The 23455-nt window shown below is 38.3% G+C and overlaps 1 protein-coding gene across 1 annotated transcript in view; it reads right to left on the reverse strand.

The window, feature by feature from the left end:
• LOC122400332 overlaps positions 1–23455 on the reverse strand; it is a 119557-nt gene that overhangs the window by 53425 nt on the left and 42677 nt on the right. Inside the window, exon 2 of the mRNA XM_043401731.1 lies at positions 19812–19902. Coding sequence (XP_043257666.1) covers positions 19812–19896 — 85 coding nt within the window. The 5' untranslated portion in view covers positions 19897–19902. The remainder of the gene's footprint in view (positions 1–19811; positions 19903–23455) is intronic.

Below are 23455 nucleotides of genomic sequence, written 5' to 3' on the forward strand. Positions count from 1 at the left end.
GATGGAGGTTACATGCACAGTCGTTTCGAATATTCTGCTGGAAAGGAAAGTCAATTTGCCTTGCATGACCGCCGTCGAGGCAGAGGAATTGATTAAGGCTGGGAGGTATGTTGCTAAACGAATTATTTACCAGCGCGTCGGAACTTACGAATTCACGTAGGGCACGATCAGCGCCGAGTTGTGCTGGAATTTCAGTTGCAATTTTGATATCACGTCTGGAACAGAGGAAGTCCATCTTCCATCCATCCTCTTGTTTTCATTATTTAGCGAACATCCATGCCTCCTCCATCAGCCTGTTCGCTGACTTTGAATGATTTATGCCAATCACGCGATAACAACAATCGCGCGGAAAACGAATTTCAACTAGAATTAACAAGTAATTATCAAACGAGTATAATCATTTTTAAAAATAAAGTTGGAGACTCAGGAGTCTTTAGATTATTAGGAGTTTCGAGGTATTCGACATTTCCAGGTATTTTGGAGGTATATTGGGGATTCTGGTGGTTTCTGGGGTCTATGAGGTTCCAAATATCTGAGGGATTCTATAGATTTCGAGGATTCTAGAAGTTCCAAAGATCTTGGCGGTTTCCAGAGATTCCAAAAAGTGCCAGGTGTTCCTAAGATCCCAGTAATCCCCGAGATCCTCGGAAATACCACGAAATTATTGGAATCTCGTGTCTTCTGTAGGTTCCAGTGATCCATAATTGTTTATATTATATTTCGTGAGTCTGAGATTGCCTCTATCGAGTACAATCGGATGTCCGTTTTAGGTTTCGTATTCATTGTGCAGTTCGTTTATTGCTCATTCATATACATTGCACGTATTCCGGGTCACATCTGTAACATCTTCTCGGATTCCTCCGTATCGCGTCCAACAAAACCAGAGTCGTTTGTGCAGCGATTTGCGTGTCTCTGGTCGTGTTCCACGATTTGCAAACGGCTAATACCATGCTGTATATGCTTTGACGTCTCTGTCATGTCTTACGAAACTTTTATATGAGATTGGTGGTATTTCTTAGGAATGGTGGTATGAAAGGGATAGTTCACTTTGCAAATAGTCGATACTTTTGACCTTTTAATCCAATGGTTTAGAGTTATTCTCAAAACTATGAGAATAAAATTAAAGGTTACAAAAATATCAAAGAGTAATAAAACCTAGATTATAAGACATAAAAATAAACTTTTAATTTAAAAAAAAATAATTTTTTATGTTACAAATTTGGTAACTGATTTTTTCACAAATTTTATATTGAAACTAATTTTCTACATTGTTCTTTAATCTCTTTTTTCAGACATTTCTCATTTTTTGATTCAAGTGGCATGTTTGACCTCTTGAACAGGACGCTTCCATGGCGTCTATTTGTATTTTAATAATCTTATCAGAGACTGTTCCTTTCATACATTTTTCCAGTATTCCTTTTCAAAATCAAGCAACATTTACACAAAATTAAACTCTACGTGTATCCAAGTGTTGACATTCAGGAATTTTTAAATAGCAAATGTACATTTAATGTTAAGCTATTCAGAATGCAACGCAGAAAGTTCTAACATAATAAGCATGGTTTTGCCTATGAAGCATATACGTGAAAATACGGTTATAAATTTTGAAAATTGTTTTCTAAAAACCAGACGTAGAAAGAATTATATTCTGTGACATGTCGATAGATTATTCAAAATAATAGATTGTTTTTATACGATGATTTAAATCGAAGCTTTCGGGTTCGAATACTTTTCTTGCGGGCATCTATGCATAACGTCCGTATTTTCCAACACGATTATTCACATTTTGTAGATCCTCCGTGACGTGTAGACAGAAGTACACGACTAAATCCACGCAAACGGAGCACGTTTACGTAATTCACACAGCGAGAAGTTGTCCCCTCGGAAAAAGACGTCTCCCGTTGCAGCTGCAGCTGCAACGACTTCTGTCAACCCGCGAAGCAGTTTCCTCGAAGACGGTTTACGCAAGTCGAGATTTCTCTAAATTTATCTTCCGAAAGGCTTCCGATAATCTCATCTACGAAAAGGGCAAAGGCAGTCTCAGCCCCAGTTATATTCCTGCCCCAGAAAGGTTTCGATGGAGATACCTGACACCTAATAAGGTCGCGTGTAAAGATTGGGTAAACGCAACCGAAGCTAAATTGAACCGTGTATTCGATTCCACTGTATTTCTTTGAATTATAATAACGCATTCGAATACTTTGTAACATATTAAATGTCTCGTGTAGTTACACATATCGTCGTATATATAATAATATAGTCGTCGAACAAAAACAAAAATAAGAACACGAAGAAGAAGCAATTGTTTAAGTGATAATTTGTACATGGAATTTTAATACTTGTTTTGCATAAAAGATCATTTAATTTTAAAATAATGTGTCTATATCGAAACACGAAGTAAATAAAAACTGTGTTTATGTGATTCTAGCTGTTCGAAAGCTGTGCAAATTATGATTGCTTAAAGATTCATTGTTTATGGTTTCTTAGTACTAGGTCTACACTACAATTTACATGTAGTATTATTCAGAAAGCAATTTCCACATTTGTGATCACCATTTGTTAGTAAAACGGTGTGAAACGAAGCTTGGTTTATCGCACGTCTGTTTAAACATATTCATTACTAATTACAACTGGCGTCATTAGTCTGCACCACGTATTAACGCAATAAAGTGCAACTTTCCGTTCTGACCCGCGCACCCGGTTTTACCCCACTCTCGTTTGCACTCTGCTAGTTCGAAAGCGTATCGGGGTTAGAAGTACGTCGCGAGAGGAACAAATAAGTTCGTTTTAAGGCGAAGCATCGAGTAAACGTTTCTGTCGGCTTCTATTTGACGACGCACTTTCGTTCTCCCCGCAGAAATACAAGGCGTCGTGAGATTCATAGTGTGCGGGCAAACACGTTGTGGATCCACAGTAAACTCTTTATAGAGGTACACACCGAGCATCGTACGTGACAAGTAGCTTAAGTAATTGTAAACAGTGGTTGAACATTACGCGAATCTTGGTCTAAAGCACGTTCAGCTGTCAAACCGACAGGCTCTTCATAAACTTTGAGGCAAGTCGAGAAAAAAACGTGTTTTGTTATGAATTTTGATTAATTTATACTTATAATGGCATTTTTATAATTGTAATACTACGTGCAATCATATTTAAAACGTATTTTCAACATAATGATAAAATACTCGTGACACCAGTGTGCATTATATTGAAAATAAAAATGTTTTTTTAAATACCATTGTATTTGCCACAAAACAGGCACACTATTTTGATGAGGACACAAACGAGTAATATAGTTGTATCATTTAATGAGTTTCTCGACAAGCTTCATGTTTGCCATTCAAAATTAGCATATCTTTTACGGACATTTGCATGAATTAAGCCGATTTGAGTTACGATATCGAGTGAAAAAGGCAGTCTTTTCTGTTCTAACGCGTTCCTTCTCTCGTTGGAGATGTAACCCGAGGCACTAACGCAGCGATCGTTCCGTTAATGTCTACTCATTAGAAATCAGCATCGATTCTACTGTCGAGGTATGTCGACCATTCGAGACGCTAACGGGACTCGAGTTTAATTAGCACAGAATTTAAATGAGGCCTTCGTAGGGAAACGACGAGTCGCTCGGGGTGTGACGAAGAAACGTTTAAAAACTACGCGATCGTTGTGTCTCTCCTTTCGCGTTTCTGGGACGCAATTTCGTAGTTCCAGGACTGCGGATATTATCGATTGCCTTTATCGATCTCCATCGAGCTTTAGTTTTTCTCCAGTTTCGCTGGCTCGGGGTCATATCTATCGGATCTCGCGATTTAAAAAAATCTCTGTACGTTCACTTTCGAAGATTTTAGTTTTACTGTTGTTGTCGTTCACGCAGTTCAGTTATAATACTTAAAGGCACAATAAGTTATTGTCGGATGCTAAATACGCGTTGAATAACTGCAAACGTCTACTCATTAATTTCCTTGGCCCAGCCGCTGGAAAAGGGCAAAAAGCACGAGAGCAGGATGTAAGGGATGAAAAAAGCGGGAAGGATATAAGGAGGTAAAAAGGAGACTCATTCAAACGCAAATTACCGCCGGCTCCATTTCCATTTTACGAACAATGCACAATGAACCGCGCCGGAAATAAGAACGGGCTTTCGACCATTCATGCGTATGTACCAAGAACTTCCTTTTTTCCACGATCAGAAGCACTTACTGGCCCGCAAGGGGAATTGGGTTTCCTTGATGACAGGGAATTGTCTTGCACTTTGCGCGTACAATTCTCGCGTCTCTGATACACCTGAGACTCCGCGGAACCCCATTTATGCATACACTCGTTGAATAATACGCGTTGAAGCCCATTTTCGTCTAACGATACACGTACACTCTTCGAGATATTTATAGGACAAAACAACGTTGTCGAAAAAACGAAGCTTATGGAAAATTTAATAATCAATCCCCCTATTGTAGGATTTTTAAAATACGTTTGTACAAATATTGGCACTAAATAAGGACAGATGAGTTTTGGTATAAAGAACTTAAGACATGCCAAACTCATCAGATTTATCAACGGCCTTAGATAGCTTTTGTTGCAAATTTTTTTTGACTAAATTCCCTAATTCCTTCGTTATGAAATATTAAATGCACTTTTTAAATAAAAACTTTCTGCCTTGAGTTCTTACGATATGCAAATGTTAGTACAAAATTCCAAGGGGTGAACTTCGAAATTTAATGTATTTAAAATGTATGCTAATACGTTTCAGGCGACTAGACTTTGGAAATTTATTCTGAAATAAAGCACCGTTTTTGTTTAATTTGACTTCAGTAGCATGCGAAGTCAGTGATTAATTATTGGTACTCTAGATTGATCGATAATTATGATTGATGAATGACATTAATAGTCGACGTTAGACATTAATAAATTATTGATCATTAATTTCAATGTGCATTCGCGTATTTTGCAACATGAAATATGAACGATGGAATGGAGACTTAGATTCAACACACAAGATCTAATAAAAATCCAACGATTCTGTCTGTCTTAGCGAAAGGGACGAGGTAAATAATTATTTCCGACGTCGCCCGAGGAGTAAGTTACGATGACTGGGTTTTAGTTATCCAGTCATGAGCGGTGTCTTTCCAAATCGTAAACTCTCTTGGCAGCCTTCCGATCTGAAATTGTTCGGCAGTTCCTTTTCAACGTTGATCGAGAAAAAGCGAATCGCGGGTGGAGTTTTAGTCGGGGCATTCTCCAGACTATACGCACCCGAAAAGCAAAGCAAAAATGTTCCATCGAGATCTAATCGAGACTAATATGTATTCTGCCAAAAACTGCTGTCTTCCCTGTGACTGTGGATCATTCCTCCACGTTGATCGTCGAACGTCCTTGGCAACCGTCCGATCTCCGTATCTCTGCAGACCCTCTAGCGCTTCCCTTCGCGAAGAAAAACGGAAATAAAAGAGTGCAGGAGACATTTAACAGCATCTTTCCATCTTCGTCCCCTCTCGTTGTTTTTCTTCGCGTCTTTTTTAATCTTTCTCAAACGTTCTCGTTCCCCCTCGTTTTAAACGCTCTCTTTTTTTCTTTTCTTTCGCTACGTGTCCCTTTTCCTGAATTTCCTTCGGTTCCCTGAATACATTTATTTCACGTTTTTTGTTTACCTTCTGTTAAAATTCCATTCTTATCCCTTTTTCATTTTACCATCCCGTTATATTTCTCCAGTTTTATTCTACGTGCTCTCCTGGCCCTGTCAAATTTTCTCCATTGTCCGCCCTCTTCGTCTACATGCCGCGCGTTCGCGGTAGATAGGAAACACATGTCTCCTTCTTCCGTAATGAAATTCGACTTCCTTTCAAACTTCCTCCCCGACCTCAGTCCCTCCCCCCTCCCTCCCCCATCCTGGTCCTCTTGCTCAGCGAGCTTCTACGATGCTCGGGAGACGGGGCAAATAGCTTGAGCTTCGACAAAGCTTCGTCGAAGTACGTCGCGATACCGTCTCGCCGTTAGATCAACGTCGGCGAAGAAATTGTTACCGGCAATAAGAAAATCATGAGTACACATCTTCTTCCTGTGATCGTGGAAACGCGGTACAATCTTTTAGGTACTGCACGACGAGCTTGTATCTTTTAGAGTAATAGGAGTTCCTTATATAGTATACACATAGGAAGATCGGAGCATTGTCGGATCAACGATAGTAAAATTGAAAAAGTAACACGTTTTTGGTTTATTCTATTTTACTGTTGATACAAGTAAACATGGAAGTAAAATTGGAATCATTCTATGTGTTTTAAAAACTGTTGCCTTTTTACTTTTAGAGAAATCGTGGAATATTTGTCTCGTAGAAAGTATGTGCAAACTACTTATGCCATTTTTCTCTGTTCACTTAAGACTGTTAATTTGTTTCAAAAGATGTGGTATTTAATCTTACGTTTGCCACCTTAATGATCTATTCGTAGGGGAACTGTGACCGATTCACACTCTCTTAACCTCACCTTTAAACGTGATGAAATCTGTACACACGTAAATAAATGCTATTTATCATCCGTACTTTATGCACATCGACTGAGGTATAACATATGACGATCATTATTTGTTTCGACGTTTAATTTGCTAGAGAAGACTTAAAAATGTTTCAGTATTTGTATCCATTGTATTTTACACGCGAGATATTGTCTTTCGTACAATCGAGTACCGTGTATTCCACGGAAGACTTGTATTTCCGTGGAATTTCTTTTTGGACTTCGACTCTTTATTGCGAACTGTATTATCAAGATAGAAATCTCGATTCCGTAAATTTTCTCTACTTGTAATATGGAGACACGAACTTTTTCCTTGTCGTTTTATTTCTCCGATATGCTTGTCTAATTCTAAAAAAAATCAGCATCGATTTAATGAAATCTCTGAGGATTCTTTCTCCCGATACCATTCCCGAACCATAAAAAGTCGTTTCGTTTTGTTACTATCCTGTTTCCGTTCGATCCCCCCTTCCACGTCTTTTCGACTCGAGATCTTCGCGAGGAAGCTCTTCGACTGCTTCCAATTACCGCTGAAAAAAGCTGCCAATTAGGAAACGCGATTCGCGTTCGCGTCAGAGTGGCTGTGCCTGCTGGAAACTGTATTACGCAGAAGTACCGCTTGCCCGGAGAAAAAAGCGATTGTTAAAAGTAATGATTTATACCGCGCGTCGTTTTCGTTGCGACGGATTTAATTGCTCCAAATGGTGACCGTGTACGAGTCCGATAAATTGAATGACGGCAAGACGTTTTGGAAAATCGGCGAAAAATATTCCGCTGATTGAAGTACGCTTCAAGATATTAAATAAAACAATAAAACAATCTGCCAGCAATTACTATCCGACGACTTTACAAATTCTCCCTTTGACGAGCTACAGCAGTCTTTCCATCGCTTGAACTGTTCATTTTTATATGAAAATTAATTTCTCTTCTTCGACAGAAATGAACAATACAGATTTACATAAATATATCTACTTTTTTGGAGCATTGCTTTTTATATTGTATCACATAATTCTTTTTACATTAATTATTCTAAACGCTAAAAATTCTCAAATTGATTTTATCTTTTAATGAAGTTGAGAATCATTTGTCAAAGATGAACCATTTCATATAGTTATTTGTAATACTGCTTACATCGACATCAGGGTAATGAGTTTAGTACAACTTTTTTCTCCGTGTCGCAGTTCCAAACAGGTTCAGCATTAATTCGAACCCAATATAAACGAGACAAATTCGCTACTTTATTTGCCAAATCATGAACAATTTCTCTGCGTGTCCTATTACACTGCAATTGAAAGCATTTGAACAGAAACCGTCGACAGGAAAAGAGGTTTTAGACAGTGGAAGATCGAACCATCGTAGTTTCTCTGCTCTGCAGCTGAGCGCAGTCGTGTACTGAGATCGTTTCCATTTAACGACCGATCGTTTCAGGATTTCGAAATGTCGCGGAACGGATCTAGCCCTCTCTCGTATTTATACGGGATTTGTGCTCGCTTTTAATGAGATCGACAAGTAGTGAAAAGGTCGTCTAGGCCAGTTCGATTTTACGGACAACGAAGCTTCAATAGCCACGCCTTCTTCCGATCACTATTTAAATTTAATTTAAATTTCTATTAAGACGAAATATTTCTCGACACGTCGATAACAATGAAGCGTTCGATAGTCTAGTACGTGTCAAGAGAAATGGAGGCTATTCTCTACGTTATTTCTCCACTTATAATTTAGATTTTTTCGAAATATTCTTTCTTCATAGAAACCACTTAAATTATTCGAAATATTTTTAAGAATTTTTAAGAATAAGAAAAGATAGGAACGCACACGATTATCAATAAAAATAGCCTCTAGAATCTACCATTAAAATTTTTCCCAGGGGTGGTCGAACACCTTGTATAGTTTATAGACTGATCTAATTCATTTTTTTTACGGGAATTCATTCCCTATCTAGTACCAGTTCGCGGAATACTTCGTATAAACTTTAAACATTTTTCTTCTCCCTTTTAATTTCGTGGAATGAAACAGAGTTGCCCGTTCTCCGGGTTAAAAATTTCATTCAAAATTCTTCATTTCCGCGATAGCCTTGTGTCGTCGGAACTTCAAAGGCCCGACCAGCGAGAATAAAACGCAATTACGCTCAGCGTCTCACGATCGATAATTGTTTAAAGGGGTCCCGTCGAGTTGGACAGAATCGATTCGAAGGTCAATTACACCCAGGGCCCAACAAAGGCGAACCATTTACGATAAGAATTGCTTCGCCGACAGCCACGAAATCCATTTTAATTTCGACTGTTAAAGAAACGAACTCGCCGTAACCACCGCGTCTTATGGTTTTATTCCAATTATAATTACATTATCAGACAAACGTTTGAACTGGCTCGAATCGAACAATAACTTTAAGTGGGATTAATCCCATTTAAAATTTTTTATTTGAAGTAATAGAATTCGATATAGAGAAAGGATAAAACCTAGGCATTTGAAATTCTCAATAATCTCTAAAAGAATGTTCAAATCATTATGATACAATTAGGGAAGCTTAAGTCTTAAGCAAAGTATCATTTAAAACGTCGAGTTTTTATTTATCAACCGAGAATATCCTCTAAAATGTTCATACCCGATGTCGTGTGTTCATGCGCGTCGCTTTAATAATCCGTGAATTGCACCGAAATCATGGTACACTCAACGGAAGCTTTATTGTGCGATAGAAATTTCCTTGAAAGCTTCATAAGACGAGATTTAGCCCTATCATGACTACAAGACGTCCTACAAAGTGGCATTTTAAACGACGCGACGCGCCATTCCCTGAAACACGATTTATATAGCTTGTTATAATACAAAAAGGGATTATGAAATCATAATGAGTTCAGTCGGAAACTAAGGAATATTATATACAGAGAATATCGTTACAACCAAAAATATCAATTAGTGAGAAAAGACACTACAGTTATCGTTAGATTATTACAAATCAATTACATTGGAACGAGAACTGTTTTCCAAGTAAATGATATGAAAATTATTAGTTCAGCGCTCCGTGTCGAGGCATTCGAAATAACGAGCACTTGTTCAGAATCGATTGGACTTTTTAGTAAATTTTCACATTGTTTGTGGAACACGTTTACGTAACTCGGTCGAAAATACTCTTTCGTGCGCGTAATCGACAATTCGAAAATATCGACGCGGTATGGGACACGAATTGTTTGCTGCTCGTTAACGACGTAAAATAGTGGCAGAAAAAAATGGCGGATGGAATCCCGATGGAAAGTTCTCGGCCGCCAGTCGTCCCACGGAATATAAATATAAATTTCTCTGCCATTCGAAAAACTCCGCGTTACTGGTTCCATTTCCGCGTTCGCGTTATGTCGTCCGTAAGTAAAATCCACCAACGCTTGTAACCGTGGTAGATACCGGTTGTAATTATTTTGATGGACTAACGAAACGTATTCGCGGCAATGAAACGGACAAATGAGGCTCACAGACACGTTCAGAGAAACATTTTACTCGTTTAGCCGACGTAGGTAGTTTCGTCTCGCTTGACGAAATTGCAACAAATTTCATATTTAGTTTTCTACGTGCGTTCCATACTCAATTTCTACTCCCGATCAAGTGATAACGTTGTTTGTAAAAGTGATTATTTGGTAAAAGATAGGAAAGAAATTGTAGAAGCAAAAGTTAAACGGTATGGCATTATCTGCTTTTCTACGACTTCATTTTTTTCACAAATACAATGATGAATTCGAAATGTTCAAATGCACTACTTCTTAACGAAATTGCATATTGTTTTGTACTCGAATGAAAATAGTAACGTATTACGTTTGACGGGAATTAATTTTCCCCGTTCAAGGTAGAAGCCAACGATCGTTTCGATGCGAAGCTAGCAATTTACTATCGTCCGTTTGGAAGACAAAATAGACATTGTTCGCTCGTATCGTAGTCTTCGGGAAAGCCGACGTTTTAAATGAAACTTTCGCGAACTCTGCTCCGTCGATTAGCGATGCGAGCAATAAACGAAAAGAGGTCAGTGGGATCATTGTACAGAGTAAAGTTTAACCTACCAAATATCTGGGAATAAGAATGGTTGCATCGGCCGGCGGAACTTTAGATAATTGCTGCCAGAAATGAAGAAAAGTTTCGGACCGTGGAAAAAGTCATCGCGATTTTCCCTCGTTTTGTTTAATTCTTTGTGATATTGTCGCGAGATAAAAGACCAACCATTCTTTTGTTTCTTGAAATAACACAAGGGAATAATAATAAAATAAAATAATGATAATAAAGGGAATGATACAAGCAGTTTAATATTATCAATTTAAATGATTTGCCCTATATGGTCGTAAACCGTTGCAATTTTCATGTCAATTGATGATGTTAATTGATTTTGGTGCACGTATTTATTTTGCTGTAATAAATTGCATAATATTTCCAGAAAGATTAATTTTATATTTTCGATCCTTCTATGTATATGGAAACGGTGGTAATTAGTTCGTATTATAAATTCCTGACTACACTATATGCCAGATCATTGAAGTCCTTTGGACTGCCTCTGATGCAATGCCAATTGCGTGATCAACGACAAAGAAGTGGAACAGGACTGACAGAAGATATGCAGCCCATGGGAAATCCGAGATATCGCTGCGTCGTTCATATTTGCATACAATGCACCGCGATGCATCGAACAGACAATGGTGCGCCGGCCCTTTTTTCGTTCGAACGAGACCAAGGCGGAAAGGGAGGTGGACAGCGATGTGTTCGTGATGGCGTAACGTAAATCATACCTCGAAATAGATTCGAGTCCCCTTCGTGGAATCCAATGTGGGGCCACCATAAGCGCTAGAACGAATCCAATCTGGCCTCGAATCTTATCTGAACGAGGCACGGAATCGCTTCTACCGTGTCGGGCAATTTTGCAACATAATTACGCGACCCTCAATTTGTGGCAACTCTTTCGAACGCCGTCTAAATTATGGTCGCTGTTCCATTTCTACCTTGATCTATAGGCGCCACCAACCATGTTACTTCCAATGAAGTAATTCTCTTATCGTTCTTGTCTGCAGTAACCAATTTAGGTTCGATAGAAGCACTCGATTATAGATCGGATCTATAAGTTAACGGAAGTCATTTTTCAAAACTTTTTAGCATTCTAGAATGCAAAATTCGCAGTAATTTCGATCAAGGCTAAAACTTTATTTACTTATAAGAAACATCGGTTCCATCCGTTGAATTTTCAATGCGTGGAACGTTTTAAAATAAAAGCGTGACTTGTTTGTGGAACATATCTCGATTTAATTTCTCGACAAGCTCAGGGGCGCAATAAAATGCGCGAAAAAAGAAAGAGAAAAATGAAAAGCTCTGATGAATTTTCAACTTTGAATGGCCATTTGCATTCGAGCAAACACGAAGTTCACACGATCGACGGCAGAACCACGAAGAGACGGGTCGAGGGTTGATTTTTATTCGAACAAAAAGCTTAATCGACGCGCGCGGGATGGCACCAATAAAATCGCAATCGAGGCGCAACGTCGGCCGTTCGCTCGCCGGCAGCGCCTGGTAATCATTGCGATCGCGATTTGGTTGCTAAACGAATTTGGAAAGAGAATACGGCGGGCCAATTGTTCTGCATCCCTCGCGTTAAATACGCCGGCTAATTACCAATTAAGCGCTGTACACAAAGCTCCGTGGCGCGCGGCAGATGTTGCCGTTTCCGCGATCGATTCATTTACTCTCTGCGCTCCCATAAATTACGGAAAAACGATATTCACGATTACAGCCTCGACAACCGTGCTGGTTCGACGATCGACAAATTCGTCTTTTTTCGCGACAGATGAAATAAAGGAGCACGACGAACTCGTATATCTGTCGCACTCGAAACGGATTTCTATAGATCAAAACGTCTATTCGGTAATTCATCTCCTCGTCTCTAACCTTTTCTTCGACCGATTGACAATTTGTTCGCCGACGATTCTTTTAATTCCTCGCGATTCGTGATACTTCCCGCGCTCGCCACCAGAGAGCTACGCTCAACACCTTTCTCACAAGTACTCGATCGATTATCTGATATCTCAGTGTCTCAGCTAGGATCAGGATTAGGGTAACCTGATGATTCCACTAGCAAGCCCAGGGCGAGAAACACTCTTGTTTCCTTTCCTCTTCTTTCCTCCTGCTATCTCACTTACTTCCTTCATACAACAAAGCCGCTACACTGCTAATAAGGTTCCAGAGGTTGCTTTTAAATGAATAAAGCAAGCTTAGGATAATACTTGACTGTACTCTGTATAATACTTTAAGTACAGTCGTGATGCTAATGTGCAAAGGACTAAATACTAGTACTAAGAATGCCTTAACGACGAGAGTTTCTAGTCGGCTTTACATGTAGCGTGTTCCCGGGGCTACATCCCAAACCTGCGCTTACTTTGAGGGACAATTGTATAAGTGAGAGCATGAGGAAGTCAAGGATCACTCCAGCTCAACTCCTTGCATAGAAAATAGTTCTACCAAATAAAGATCTCTCCACTCAACCTATAAATAAAATGCTTTGTCTCTAAACTTTTTTAATTCTATCAACACAAAAATATAATGAAAATATAGTAAAACGGACTTTCTAAGACCTGAAGGTGATTGACTTAGACATTTGTAATGTTTGTAAATTCATAACAAAATTGTATAATATGTGTATATTTTCTGAAGTAGATAGCCATTTAGTTTAAAGGATATTGTATAAGAATAACGCGGAGGAAACGCGTTGCTGATTATATATGGCCATTAAATCTTTGTTCATTTTTTTTGCGAGCATCCCAGGTAATTATTTGTGATTCTTTTCTCGTGCTTTTGAAATTTGGGTTAATGTCAGGGCGAGATTTCCATCTGAGTTGAGAGACGCTGCGGTCGCGACAACATTTACAGCGGCACCAGGAGTCGATGGAACTCGTTTACGGAACGTTTATGGGATTTCACCCACAAGCACCGTGACGGATACGCGACTCCGAGTTAAACCGATGCTCCCCCACGACAGCCTAAATCTTTTTCGGGAATTTAATTTCGCGAAAGTACGTGACTCTGGGCCCCGGAGACGCGAAACGACTTTTAAGAAAAACAAGTTTGAAGGTTTTATGAGTTTCTGTGGTCTTCGAATTCCACGAGAGTCCTGGCTGTTATCGTTTGGTGCGTCATTGACTCCTGTCGCGTAGATTGGTTGGGCCGAAGCCCGTACAGAAAATATTCTCCACGGTCTTCTCGTAAAATATTTTTTATTATCCCTTGATTATAGTATTTCTCTACAGCGTCGTTGAAATATTTCGGATCACCTTCATTTTTTTTACGATTTCATATACTTTTATGTAAATTACGAGCCATTTAGTCGGATTTCAATTTTAGTATTCCTATTGAAACAACTTAATGGTCATATATAAATATTATTCTTGCTTATTTATCGATAATGGAACCTGCAATAAGAAAATATTACGTGTAGAAACTCTTGCAACTAAAGTAATTTATTTAGCTAAGAATTATAAAATGATTGGAAATACTAAATGTTTGACAGAAACATGAACTTCAAGAAAAGTAAAATCGCGCAGAGTCGTATCAATACTCGTATTAAATAATACGTACATGTTTCTTACTCTATATTTCAAAGAAAAGAGAGTATGCGATTATCATAAACACAATCGTGACAAATCTTTTGTCGGCTGGAAAAATTTATCAAATTCAATACTGAAATTTGTATTCTCAACTATTTTGTGAATTAGGACGTCGTGAATATCGATAATAGAATGAAATATACTTCCATGAAATTGGAGACATCTAAAATTACTCAATGAGCTGAATCTAACACGCTGATATGAAAGTGACCACGTAATTCGCTCAGTTATGAACGTCCTCTGTTCCGTCTCTTTGATATGAATATTTTAAATTCTGCATCTCTGTTTAAACAGTGACTTCATTATACAGTATAGCTTAAAATATTCTCTTTTCACAGAAAGTTAACGAAATAAATCTGATTTTTCTAGGTATCGATATTTCCATAACGTTAATTAGTTGGATAAATACGAGGAAAGTTATGAACAATTTTCTGATCAATTACTTCGGAATCAATTGGTTCCTTAGTAAGTATCGATGCATGTTTTGAAAACATTTGTATTTTTCGACAAGTACCAGAAGCAGTTATTTTCGAACATGGTCCATTGTTTGTTTCGGTATCAGCTTGTATTTTGGTACCGAATGAAACTGATTTTCGTACAATGAATTAACTGAATACCGTGTTTAATTGTTGTTCGTATTACAAATTCTAGATAACGTAACGTGACATCGCGCGTTAAATGTAATACGATTACTTCAGTCTGGATGGTCGTAACACAAAAAACACCGAGTGCTTCCACTTTGCGCGGATTTTCATTTGAATGGTAGGATTATACGGATGCACGGGCTTTGTAAATAAATAGACCGATCTTCCGGCGCGATACGGATCACTTTTGCGCGTTCGTCGAATGAAAATACGGGATTTCCATTTAGAGACGGAGAGATTTCAAGTAGAACAAGATTTTCAATTCCCACCTGCAGAATATCAATTAAGTACCAATTTCCTGGAGACGATCCGATCTCGTTTAAGGGAAACCTTGATTTCGATTCCGCCTTAATTACTTCTGTTCGTAGTCGACTGCCATTATATGGCGTCAGTCCGCTGTAATGAGTTCCGGATGCATTACATAGAAATAATAATAATTGTAATGAAACGTTTTCGTCGTACCAGGATTCTATCTAAACAGTATTTAGTTAATAAAAAGAAAGAAAAATTCATTATTCTACACTTTACATTATCAGTTTCAAATAACTTGTGTAAAATAAACATTTTAATTTTTCTTCACTTCTATTTCAAAAACTAAGAATGATTTTGATTTTGGATCGTGTTTAAATAGGCTTTAAACCTGGTCATTTTCGATCAGTTGACAACGTTTCTTCTTAGCAGAGCGACAAGAAATGTTTATTGTTTTCCATGGAGCCGCGTTTGTTTCAGAAAATCGAGCAAACTCTTCTCGCGAAGAAAACAGTTTCCTCGAACGCCTGTCGCTTGCATTTCAATCGACGTATTCTCAGTCGGAGCGTCATCACTCTGCGCGGAAACAAACTTGCAAGCTACCCTTTATCCGGTACTTTCAACTCTCGAACGTTTTAGAATGGCATTAAGAAAGGAATTTGGAGCCTTTGTGTTCCCTTTCTGTAGACCGTTTCGCGGAGAATATTGTGATTTGAAACAGTTCCGGGGTAAAGATATTTTTATTTATCCAACAAAATGGAACGAAATCATTTCGATGAATCGATGATGGTTTTTAGGTTGATACAACGTTAAATAAGTTAAAAAGAAAAAGAGGAAATAATACACAAGACCATTGGAAAATAATTCAAGGAATCGATTGAAACGCTGTTGTGTTTTCTCTGGCTGTTAGTATATCGTTCATGTAATTGTTATACGGGTCACAGAATGTAAACAAACATTCAATTACACTATACGATTCATATTCATTTGTATTTATGAATATTATTATTAGTCCGCGGTTTGCCACTGACCAACGCGCGGCTTTATAATGTTCAACCTTTCAAAATGTGATATACGTAAACGGAGAAAGTTGGCATGGTTTTCATTAATGATGTATGTCACCAAATTGCCGGAGAATATGTACAGCTTTCGTATTATTCGCTTTCGCATAACACATTTTGGAAGTTTGAATATTTTAAAGCCACACTCTGGCTAGTATGGTACACCGCAAACTAATAACAACATCCACGAATAGAGCCAACATATGAATCATAGAACTTGATTTAATGTTTGTTTACATTCGGCGATATACGGAACAACCAGTTTCGGGCTGCAAATTTCTTCTCAACGTGTAGATGATATTAATATTCTTTGTTCGAGGCAATACAAAGTTAAATATGAAGTGGGATTGCTAAAATTTCTTTGAGTAAATCAACTTTCCAAACGAACATTTTTATATCTACAAAAGTTTTTGGGACTACATGGAACTCCAAACAAGGTTTTCCCGTAAAAGAGACGATAGTTCGTTCCCGAATACAAACACACGCTTTTACGAAGTTTCCTAAAAATCAGTATTTTTGGGGTAGAATATCCGTGGACTTATTCTCGTCGATACGACTCCGCATCGACCTCGAAATCGCCGCCGAAAAGCATAATCTCGACGAGCGCGTAAGATTACGTTTCGTCATGATCGGGCCCGATACTTCGAATGTAACAATCGACGCGAGTTTTCGCGTTCCCTTTCGAGGGCGTCGGGTTTTTCCGCTTACGTGGTCGCACTTAATTTGGCACTTTTATTATTCGTCCGTCTTGTCCGTGGTAAAAGCCGACGCGGGAATCGGGAGTGAACTTTTCAATCTCGTGGTGGATTCTTGGCTTCCAATCTGCTCCCAATATCACGGGGTATTCGTCGGGCTTTTGAGTTCCGGGGAGTGAATTCCAAAGCCCCTCGATTTCGGTGCGTCGAGTTTATCGAGCGGATAGAAAATCTGGTCCGTGTACATACGTCCCATACGCGCGTGATTGTGTACGTACGCCACTAGAATTGTGCTGGTGTCTTATCGGGAATTATTGACGGACGAAATTTTCATGACAAAACTTCGGTCCACCTTTCGAGAGTACTCCGGCCTGGTGTTGTAAATTCATTTATAGTTCGATTGAAAACGACAAGGTCGGGGGTCTCTCGAAGGTGAACCCTGATCGTAAAATATGGGACTCCTGACGGATCATCTAGATCCTCTATAATCAACCTTAACCCTTATATAAATAACATCCCTCTAAGATATTTCGTTGAAAAAATTCTGGTGTCCTTGTTGAAATATTTCAAACCGTTCTGGATCCTTCGTTGATTTCAGTTTTTAAAATAAAAATTTGTATGGAAATTTTGAAGTACGAGAACTTCAAATAATTAGCTGAATTAGGAACAGAAACCTAGGACCATTCAGTAAGTAAATTATAAAAAAGATACATTTTTTTATTGAAACTGTTTATTTACTTCTAACGAAGAGCAATTCGTCTATTTTCACTGGCAACTCTATTACCACTTAAGGGTTTTCCTGCGTTTACTGGCAGGATCATCGTGACACATGATCCTACTATTAGACTCGTGGGAAATAAATGGTCCTCCGGCGTCCGCGTGTTTGATATGTTATATTTCGAACGTAATTTATATCCATTGATCGAAATTTCCTCCATTACGATCCACACATTTCTGCCAACGAGATACGATATCATTTAGTATCCTATCAAAGAATTCTCGTGTCCTAGAATCGACAGAGATTTCAAAAGCTTTCAGTATATTGGCTCTTCGTCATACGCTTTTAAGCTTTTAACACGGTTTAATTACTGCGAAGGTCTTTGTCGATTTTTATACAGAAGCCATTTTTTATCAAAAGTTAGAATCAGAAACACGGTTCAAAAGATTATGGTATTTGTGTTGAATTTGTGCATCCATTCATCTAATTCTTTAGACTGCCAAATCTATACTACGATTTACCAGAAAAGATACGCGAATGCGTGATCGAGTCTGTATCCGATTTCACTACTGTTTACTGCCAGCCTCCCAGAGCTGCTTTCTCGTAAATCAGACCATAACTCTGGATGCAAGTAGAAAGAACTAGTAATGGATAGACATATTATTACATCTTGCTCAATTGCACATACATAGGACAAATTTTTAACATTTATTTTTGTACAAAAAATAACCTCTAACACATTGCAGAGCTGGGACATTGAAACTAAGGGGGAAAAAGTTGGTACATTGAGAATTTTTCTCGTAGAATTTTAAACCTTCCGCTACTACTTTTCAGTTTTCACTCTTTGCTAATGATAATTAATTAATACATTTTTACATAATGCAATTGAGTAAAAGTTACCGAAAAGTGAAATTGCAAAATGAAACCAAGTTCTATTTGTATTTCAAAAACAAAGAGAATAAGTTTATTAAGTTTATTACTAAGTTTATTGCAAAGAATCTACTCAAATGTGTTAATCGTATCGTCATGTTTTTTTCTTTTATATTTCTGACCTCGACGAAGATTTTACACAGAAAAGAAAACTTTAGATCCTCTTTAAGTAGGTAAACGGAGTTATAACTTAGGGTCCTTAAACGCAATTACTGGAAAATATGTGCTTCGGAAGTTACTATCAACCTAAGTAACTTTTACTCGAAACTGTTTTCAGATCAATGCACGCATCGAAAGTTGCTGGAAAGTATGGCGGCTATCATATCGGAGGGTAAAGTGCGTCTGACTATAAGCAGTCCACCCTAGTGGTTCATTCCCCTCTCTCTCACACTCCATTACTCCACTCCCACAGTTAAGTAGTATAACTCAATCAAACTTTAGCGCACCTTTCTATTCTCCAATGTCTGCATTATTTCGAATAAAAACTATTGAAATTAACGAAAGCTTTTAAGAAACGTACACGTCTACAGAAATTGCATTTAACTTTTTCAATCTTTTCGTTTGTTTCAAAGGGAATTGAAAATACATTTTCTTATAGTATACGAAAAATAAAATTCTCTGGCGAATAAATTGGAGTATGTGATTATCGTATATACAATAGGGTTTCCTTTATTCTAAAACAGTAGCTTTATTCTTTATACGAAAAGTTGGCGAAATAACGATTCAATTATTAAGCGTGTTAATACTTCTAAAGGTTCATCTCGTCGGATAAAAATGGTAATCTGATGAAAACGAGGAAAGTTTCCATTTTACGTATGAACGAATAGCTATTTTTTTGTCTGTTAATTATTTCGATTGTAGCTGTAGTGAAAATGTTTGAAACACGGTGTTGAGTAAGGAGTTTAGAAATTGAATTTCACGGTTCCGATCTGACCCAATTTTTGAAAATGGCTTCTCGTAAGGAGCTTCTTCGTCGAATACGTGGAACACAGGGATGACACGGTAGGACGGTGAACAGTGTAACTCTTATTGGTAGAGAGACACGTGGTTCTAATTAACTTCGTGTCGACTCCAGGGATTTAATCCCGTGGAAAACTATTTCACGAACCGAGCGGTGGAAAATGTTAGGACTCTGCATCTTTCGTAATGTCGTAGAACGGCTCTCGAGTAAAATTGAAGGTACTGGAAGTAAAATGCCTTGGATGGTACGTGAATCCATCCTACGGATGGAAGACTTTTTCAAATTTATTTGCCGGGAATATAAATTCTTATCTTTAGGTTCCCTATTCTTCATCTTGTTGTTTGTCTGAATTATATCGTAACACTCGCCATACTAGTTTCTGGTGTTTTTCGAAGTATGGTCGTTTAATTGGCCGTGAAGTCAAGAAAGATGTTGTCACTTACTTATGTTCTTGTCCCTGTACTGGGGCAATGCGTCACCGACCAGGCAGGCGAGGATCATCCACACGACAAAATCACGTCTTTCCATTTCGATCTGCAAAAAAAACGGTCAAAATTAGCTGCGACTTATCTGATGAATACAACAGGATGTCAAGGAATTGAATTTCAGGAAAACTATATTTCTCTGCTCTTAATTAACGAACCAACTTAAAGTATATTTTTTGGTGTAAAATGTTATTCTCGTGTAGCCATTTCAAGCAATGTTCGAGGACGAACAAACAGAGGATGGGTTGTTACAAGATCTCATAAAATTTGTATACCGGTTTCTGCTTGTACCTTTAACTCTACATCTTCTACCGCTAAGCTTCTTTTAATTTGTTATATTTTTTCTGCCAATACTCATGAGTCTTAATCACGTTTCTCAAAATTGCGACACACTATTTCTGTGTCATCTACTTGTACATCCGCCATATTGATAGGGTCACATCTTATGTATTTTTTATTTATTTTAAATCTCTGTCTGCTTTCATTTCCAATTGTAAGCTTGCTCATGTTATTAGGATTTATTTTCTTGTTTTCTTTCCACTTTTTTAGAAAAATTTAGCTATCTCCACTCTGAACATACTGTATATTTTTATATATACTTCTCTTAACCAGCTATAGGAATTGCAATCCAATAGGTCTATTAAAAATCGTGGTGTTATGGTACAATTCGTGCGAAGAAGTCCACCAAGCGGCAATATGACGTGTTTCTATAGTATATTAATTAATCGAAAGGGTATCAAATCATTTTAATTACATGTCATATCTCTTCGTAGAAATTTCGAACGATTAGTATCATCCAAACGCGTCGGCAGTCATGTTACACGGCGCACAGTTTCACGTGCAACGAGAAAACAAAACCATCGAAGGATTTATGGCTCCGTATACTTAGCGAACGAGATCGTTGCGTGCACAGGTTAGTATTAAACAGGCAGTGTACGAAATGGTTGGCAATTATCGGAGTCCTCCACAGTAATCGATCGCCATAACGCTTCACGCCATTGACAACTGTCGAACGTTGATGGTCGTGCCGAGGCTGTCAGAAATCAAAAGCGGCTCGTTCGATGAGATCCCGTCCACCAATTATTGACCTCGATTGGCCGCTCATTAATGCAGAGCCTGCGCCATCGTGTCATCTCCTGTCTTGTTTCGTCCTGTCACGTAGACGTCGTCCGGACACGAGTTACGAAGACGCCTGGGACGACGTGCAAAGTGCCGTCTTAGATGGTGGTTCGAACTTCGACCGTTTAAACTAATTAACTAACTCGTCCCCGGCCGATTGGACGGAGCAGCGTGAATCGACCGTTTGGTTCACCATCAAAGTCGATGAGACGCTAGTCGGCTTATTACAGTTTGCATTCCTGTGCGTCGATCGCAGAATCGTAGCAATTCTAACGTTTCGGATCACTAACTCTCATGAACAAATTAAACAAAATATTTTGAACACCTCAAGGAGGCTATTTTCAATATGAAAATATCATAACGTTGTCTAAGGCTCCCTGAATGTCCAGAAAAGGACTTCCTTTTCTTCCTTAAAGGCTTCGTCCATTGTAACTTATTTTTAACCAAAGTCTCGAATAATTTGCAGAGACAAGGCGTTGGGAAGATAGAAGTAACAAAAGGTAGCACATTGTCTTCAATTTTTCGTGCATATTACGATAAATATACCCGAGTGTTTATTAATAAGGATTATTTAATACTATCCAACAAATTCATTAAATTATTTAATCGATAATTTTCAAATGCTTCTAGGGTTGTTAATTTTCAATATCTTTTCCTTTTGCTACAAATATTTCACTAACGAAATCTATTTCTTTCGAATAAATCACCTTTCACGAACGTGAAATTTTACTTCCTGTTAGGAACGACAGGTCACAGCATAGGCTGTACGTAACAGCGCGACAGGTTCGATTTGCATGCGTTTGAATATTTATTTTCATATTCGTTGAAAAAACAACGTGGCACGGTACCAAGGAATTAATTGCAGTTAGACGATGGTCGAACGTTTAAAATTACAAGCACCGTTTATTCGATTTCTACATCGTTCCCAATTATTCTTCTTTCCCTCCTCCTTTTCGTAAGCTGGACCCAAGAAACACCGTAGTTTATGCAAATCATCGGTGACGAAGGAAATAATTCATGTAAATGTTTAATCGCCTATGCATGAATTTTCAATCAACGATAAAGATACGTATGCATTACGGACGACGGTAATAAAATATTATAAGGGTAAAAAATTCGGAACCAAATCTATAACTCGCGAAATTATTCACAAAATTGGTGATACATAGAGAGGTGTTTCTACCAAGAAATATATTAAAGTAAATTTTTACTACGTCAGAACTTGATAAATATTTTCATATACACCTAAGAAAGTGACGATAGTTATTCGTAAGCGATCAGAAACTAGGTTCGTAACAGTACGATATGTTTTAGACATCAAAAAAGTTTGCTGAAACTCCTTATTATCTTCTGTCGATGAATAATATGTTTCTTTTTGAATATGCAGAGTATTTAATCTCTGCAAAGAAAAGATTAAGTGACACGAAATTAAATATATCGAGAATTGAATGTCATGGGCCCTAAAAAGTACCTGACTGAGAAAATCGTTTTCTACGAACGAAAGGGCAAAATAAAAGAAAAGATAACGCGTGAAAGGTGCAATAGCTGCGAAGATCTCGCTACGATTCGCGTGTTTTGAGTAAAAAATCCGCGAACGTGTCCTTAATGGCGCGAGCCTCGTGCAATGTTACGCGGTCGGATTATGCAACGCCAATAACAATTTCCCGCGCGTCTCTCGTGCATCGTTCATGAAATTTCTACGGGCGAAAGGCATCCTCTCGTATCCGTTAGATCGCAGAAGCGCACCGTTTCTGGCTATGGAATCTCGTTAATTTCGCGGATAAAGAGCCGTCGCGCAGACGAAACTTTCCTCCCACGCTTTGCGCTGGATCATATTCATGGAAACTGGCGCAAAGGTCTTGAATGCTGCGTACGCGGAGCTTTCCACGCTTGGCTCCGCGCGGCAAACGAAACGCTATTTCTACACTCGACCCCTCCCTCCTTCATACTTCGAAATCCTCAAAGAAATATTTCATAATATCCCGGTCGTCCTATTCCGCCTGCGACCCGGATATATCGTGCCTCTTTTTCAACTGCCGCCTGTTTCACCTGTGTCAGGTTTTCTATACCTGTCTATAATAATCAATTCAGTTTTTGCGTATTCATTTTCCACCAGCTTAGCCGATTGCAGACAATCGGGCAGTCAAGCTATTAAAATAGCAAAGCCATTACCGGCGAACTCGTATTGAAAATTTATTAATATACAAAGTTCGGCGAGTAAGTAGCGAGATTAACCTTTTATAAAGTCAGCCACGTGCTCCATCTATTTAGTAATTGTTAAAGTTTTATTAGCTTGCTTCGAGAGGAAATACGTTCTCACGAAAGTAAGAAATCATCGTGAACTTTGGCGCCTTGCACTTTTTGAACAAATTCGATAGCAGCGAAGTCATGACTTAAACGTGCCCTAATTTCACGCGAACTGTTGATATACTTCAATCTCGTAAAAACCTCGAGTGCGGAAAGCGATCCATTTGACGTGGAAT

Source organism: Colletes gigas, unplaced genomic scaffold, assembly GCF_013123115.1.
Source record: "Colletes gigas isolate AHSC1104 unplaced genomic scaffold, ASM1312311v1 Colletes_gigas_Sc00017, whole genome shotgun sequence".
Taxonomy (NCBI): domain Eukaryota; kingdom Metazoa; phylum Arthropoda; class Insecta; order Hymenoptera; family Colletidae; genus Colletes; species Colletes gigas.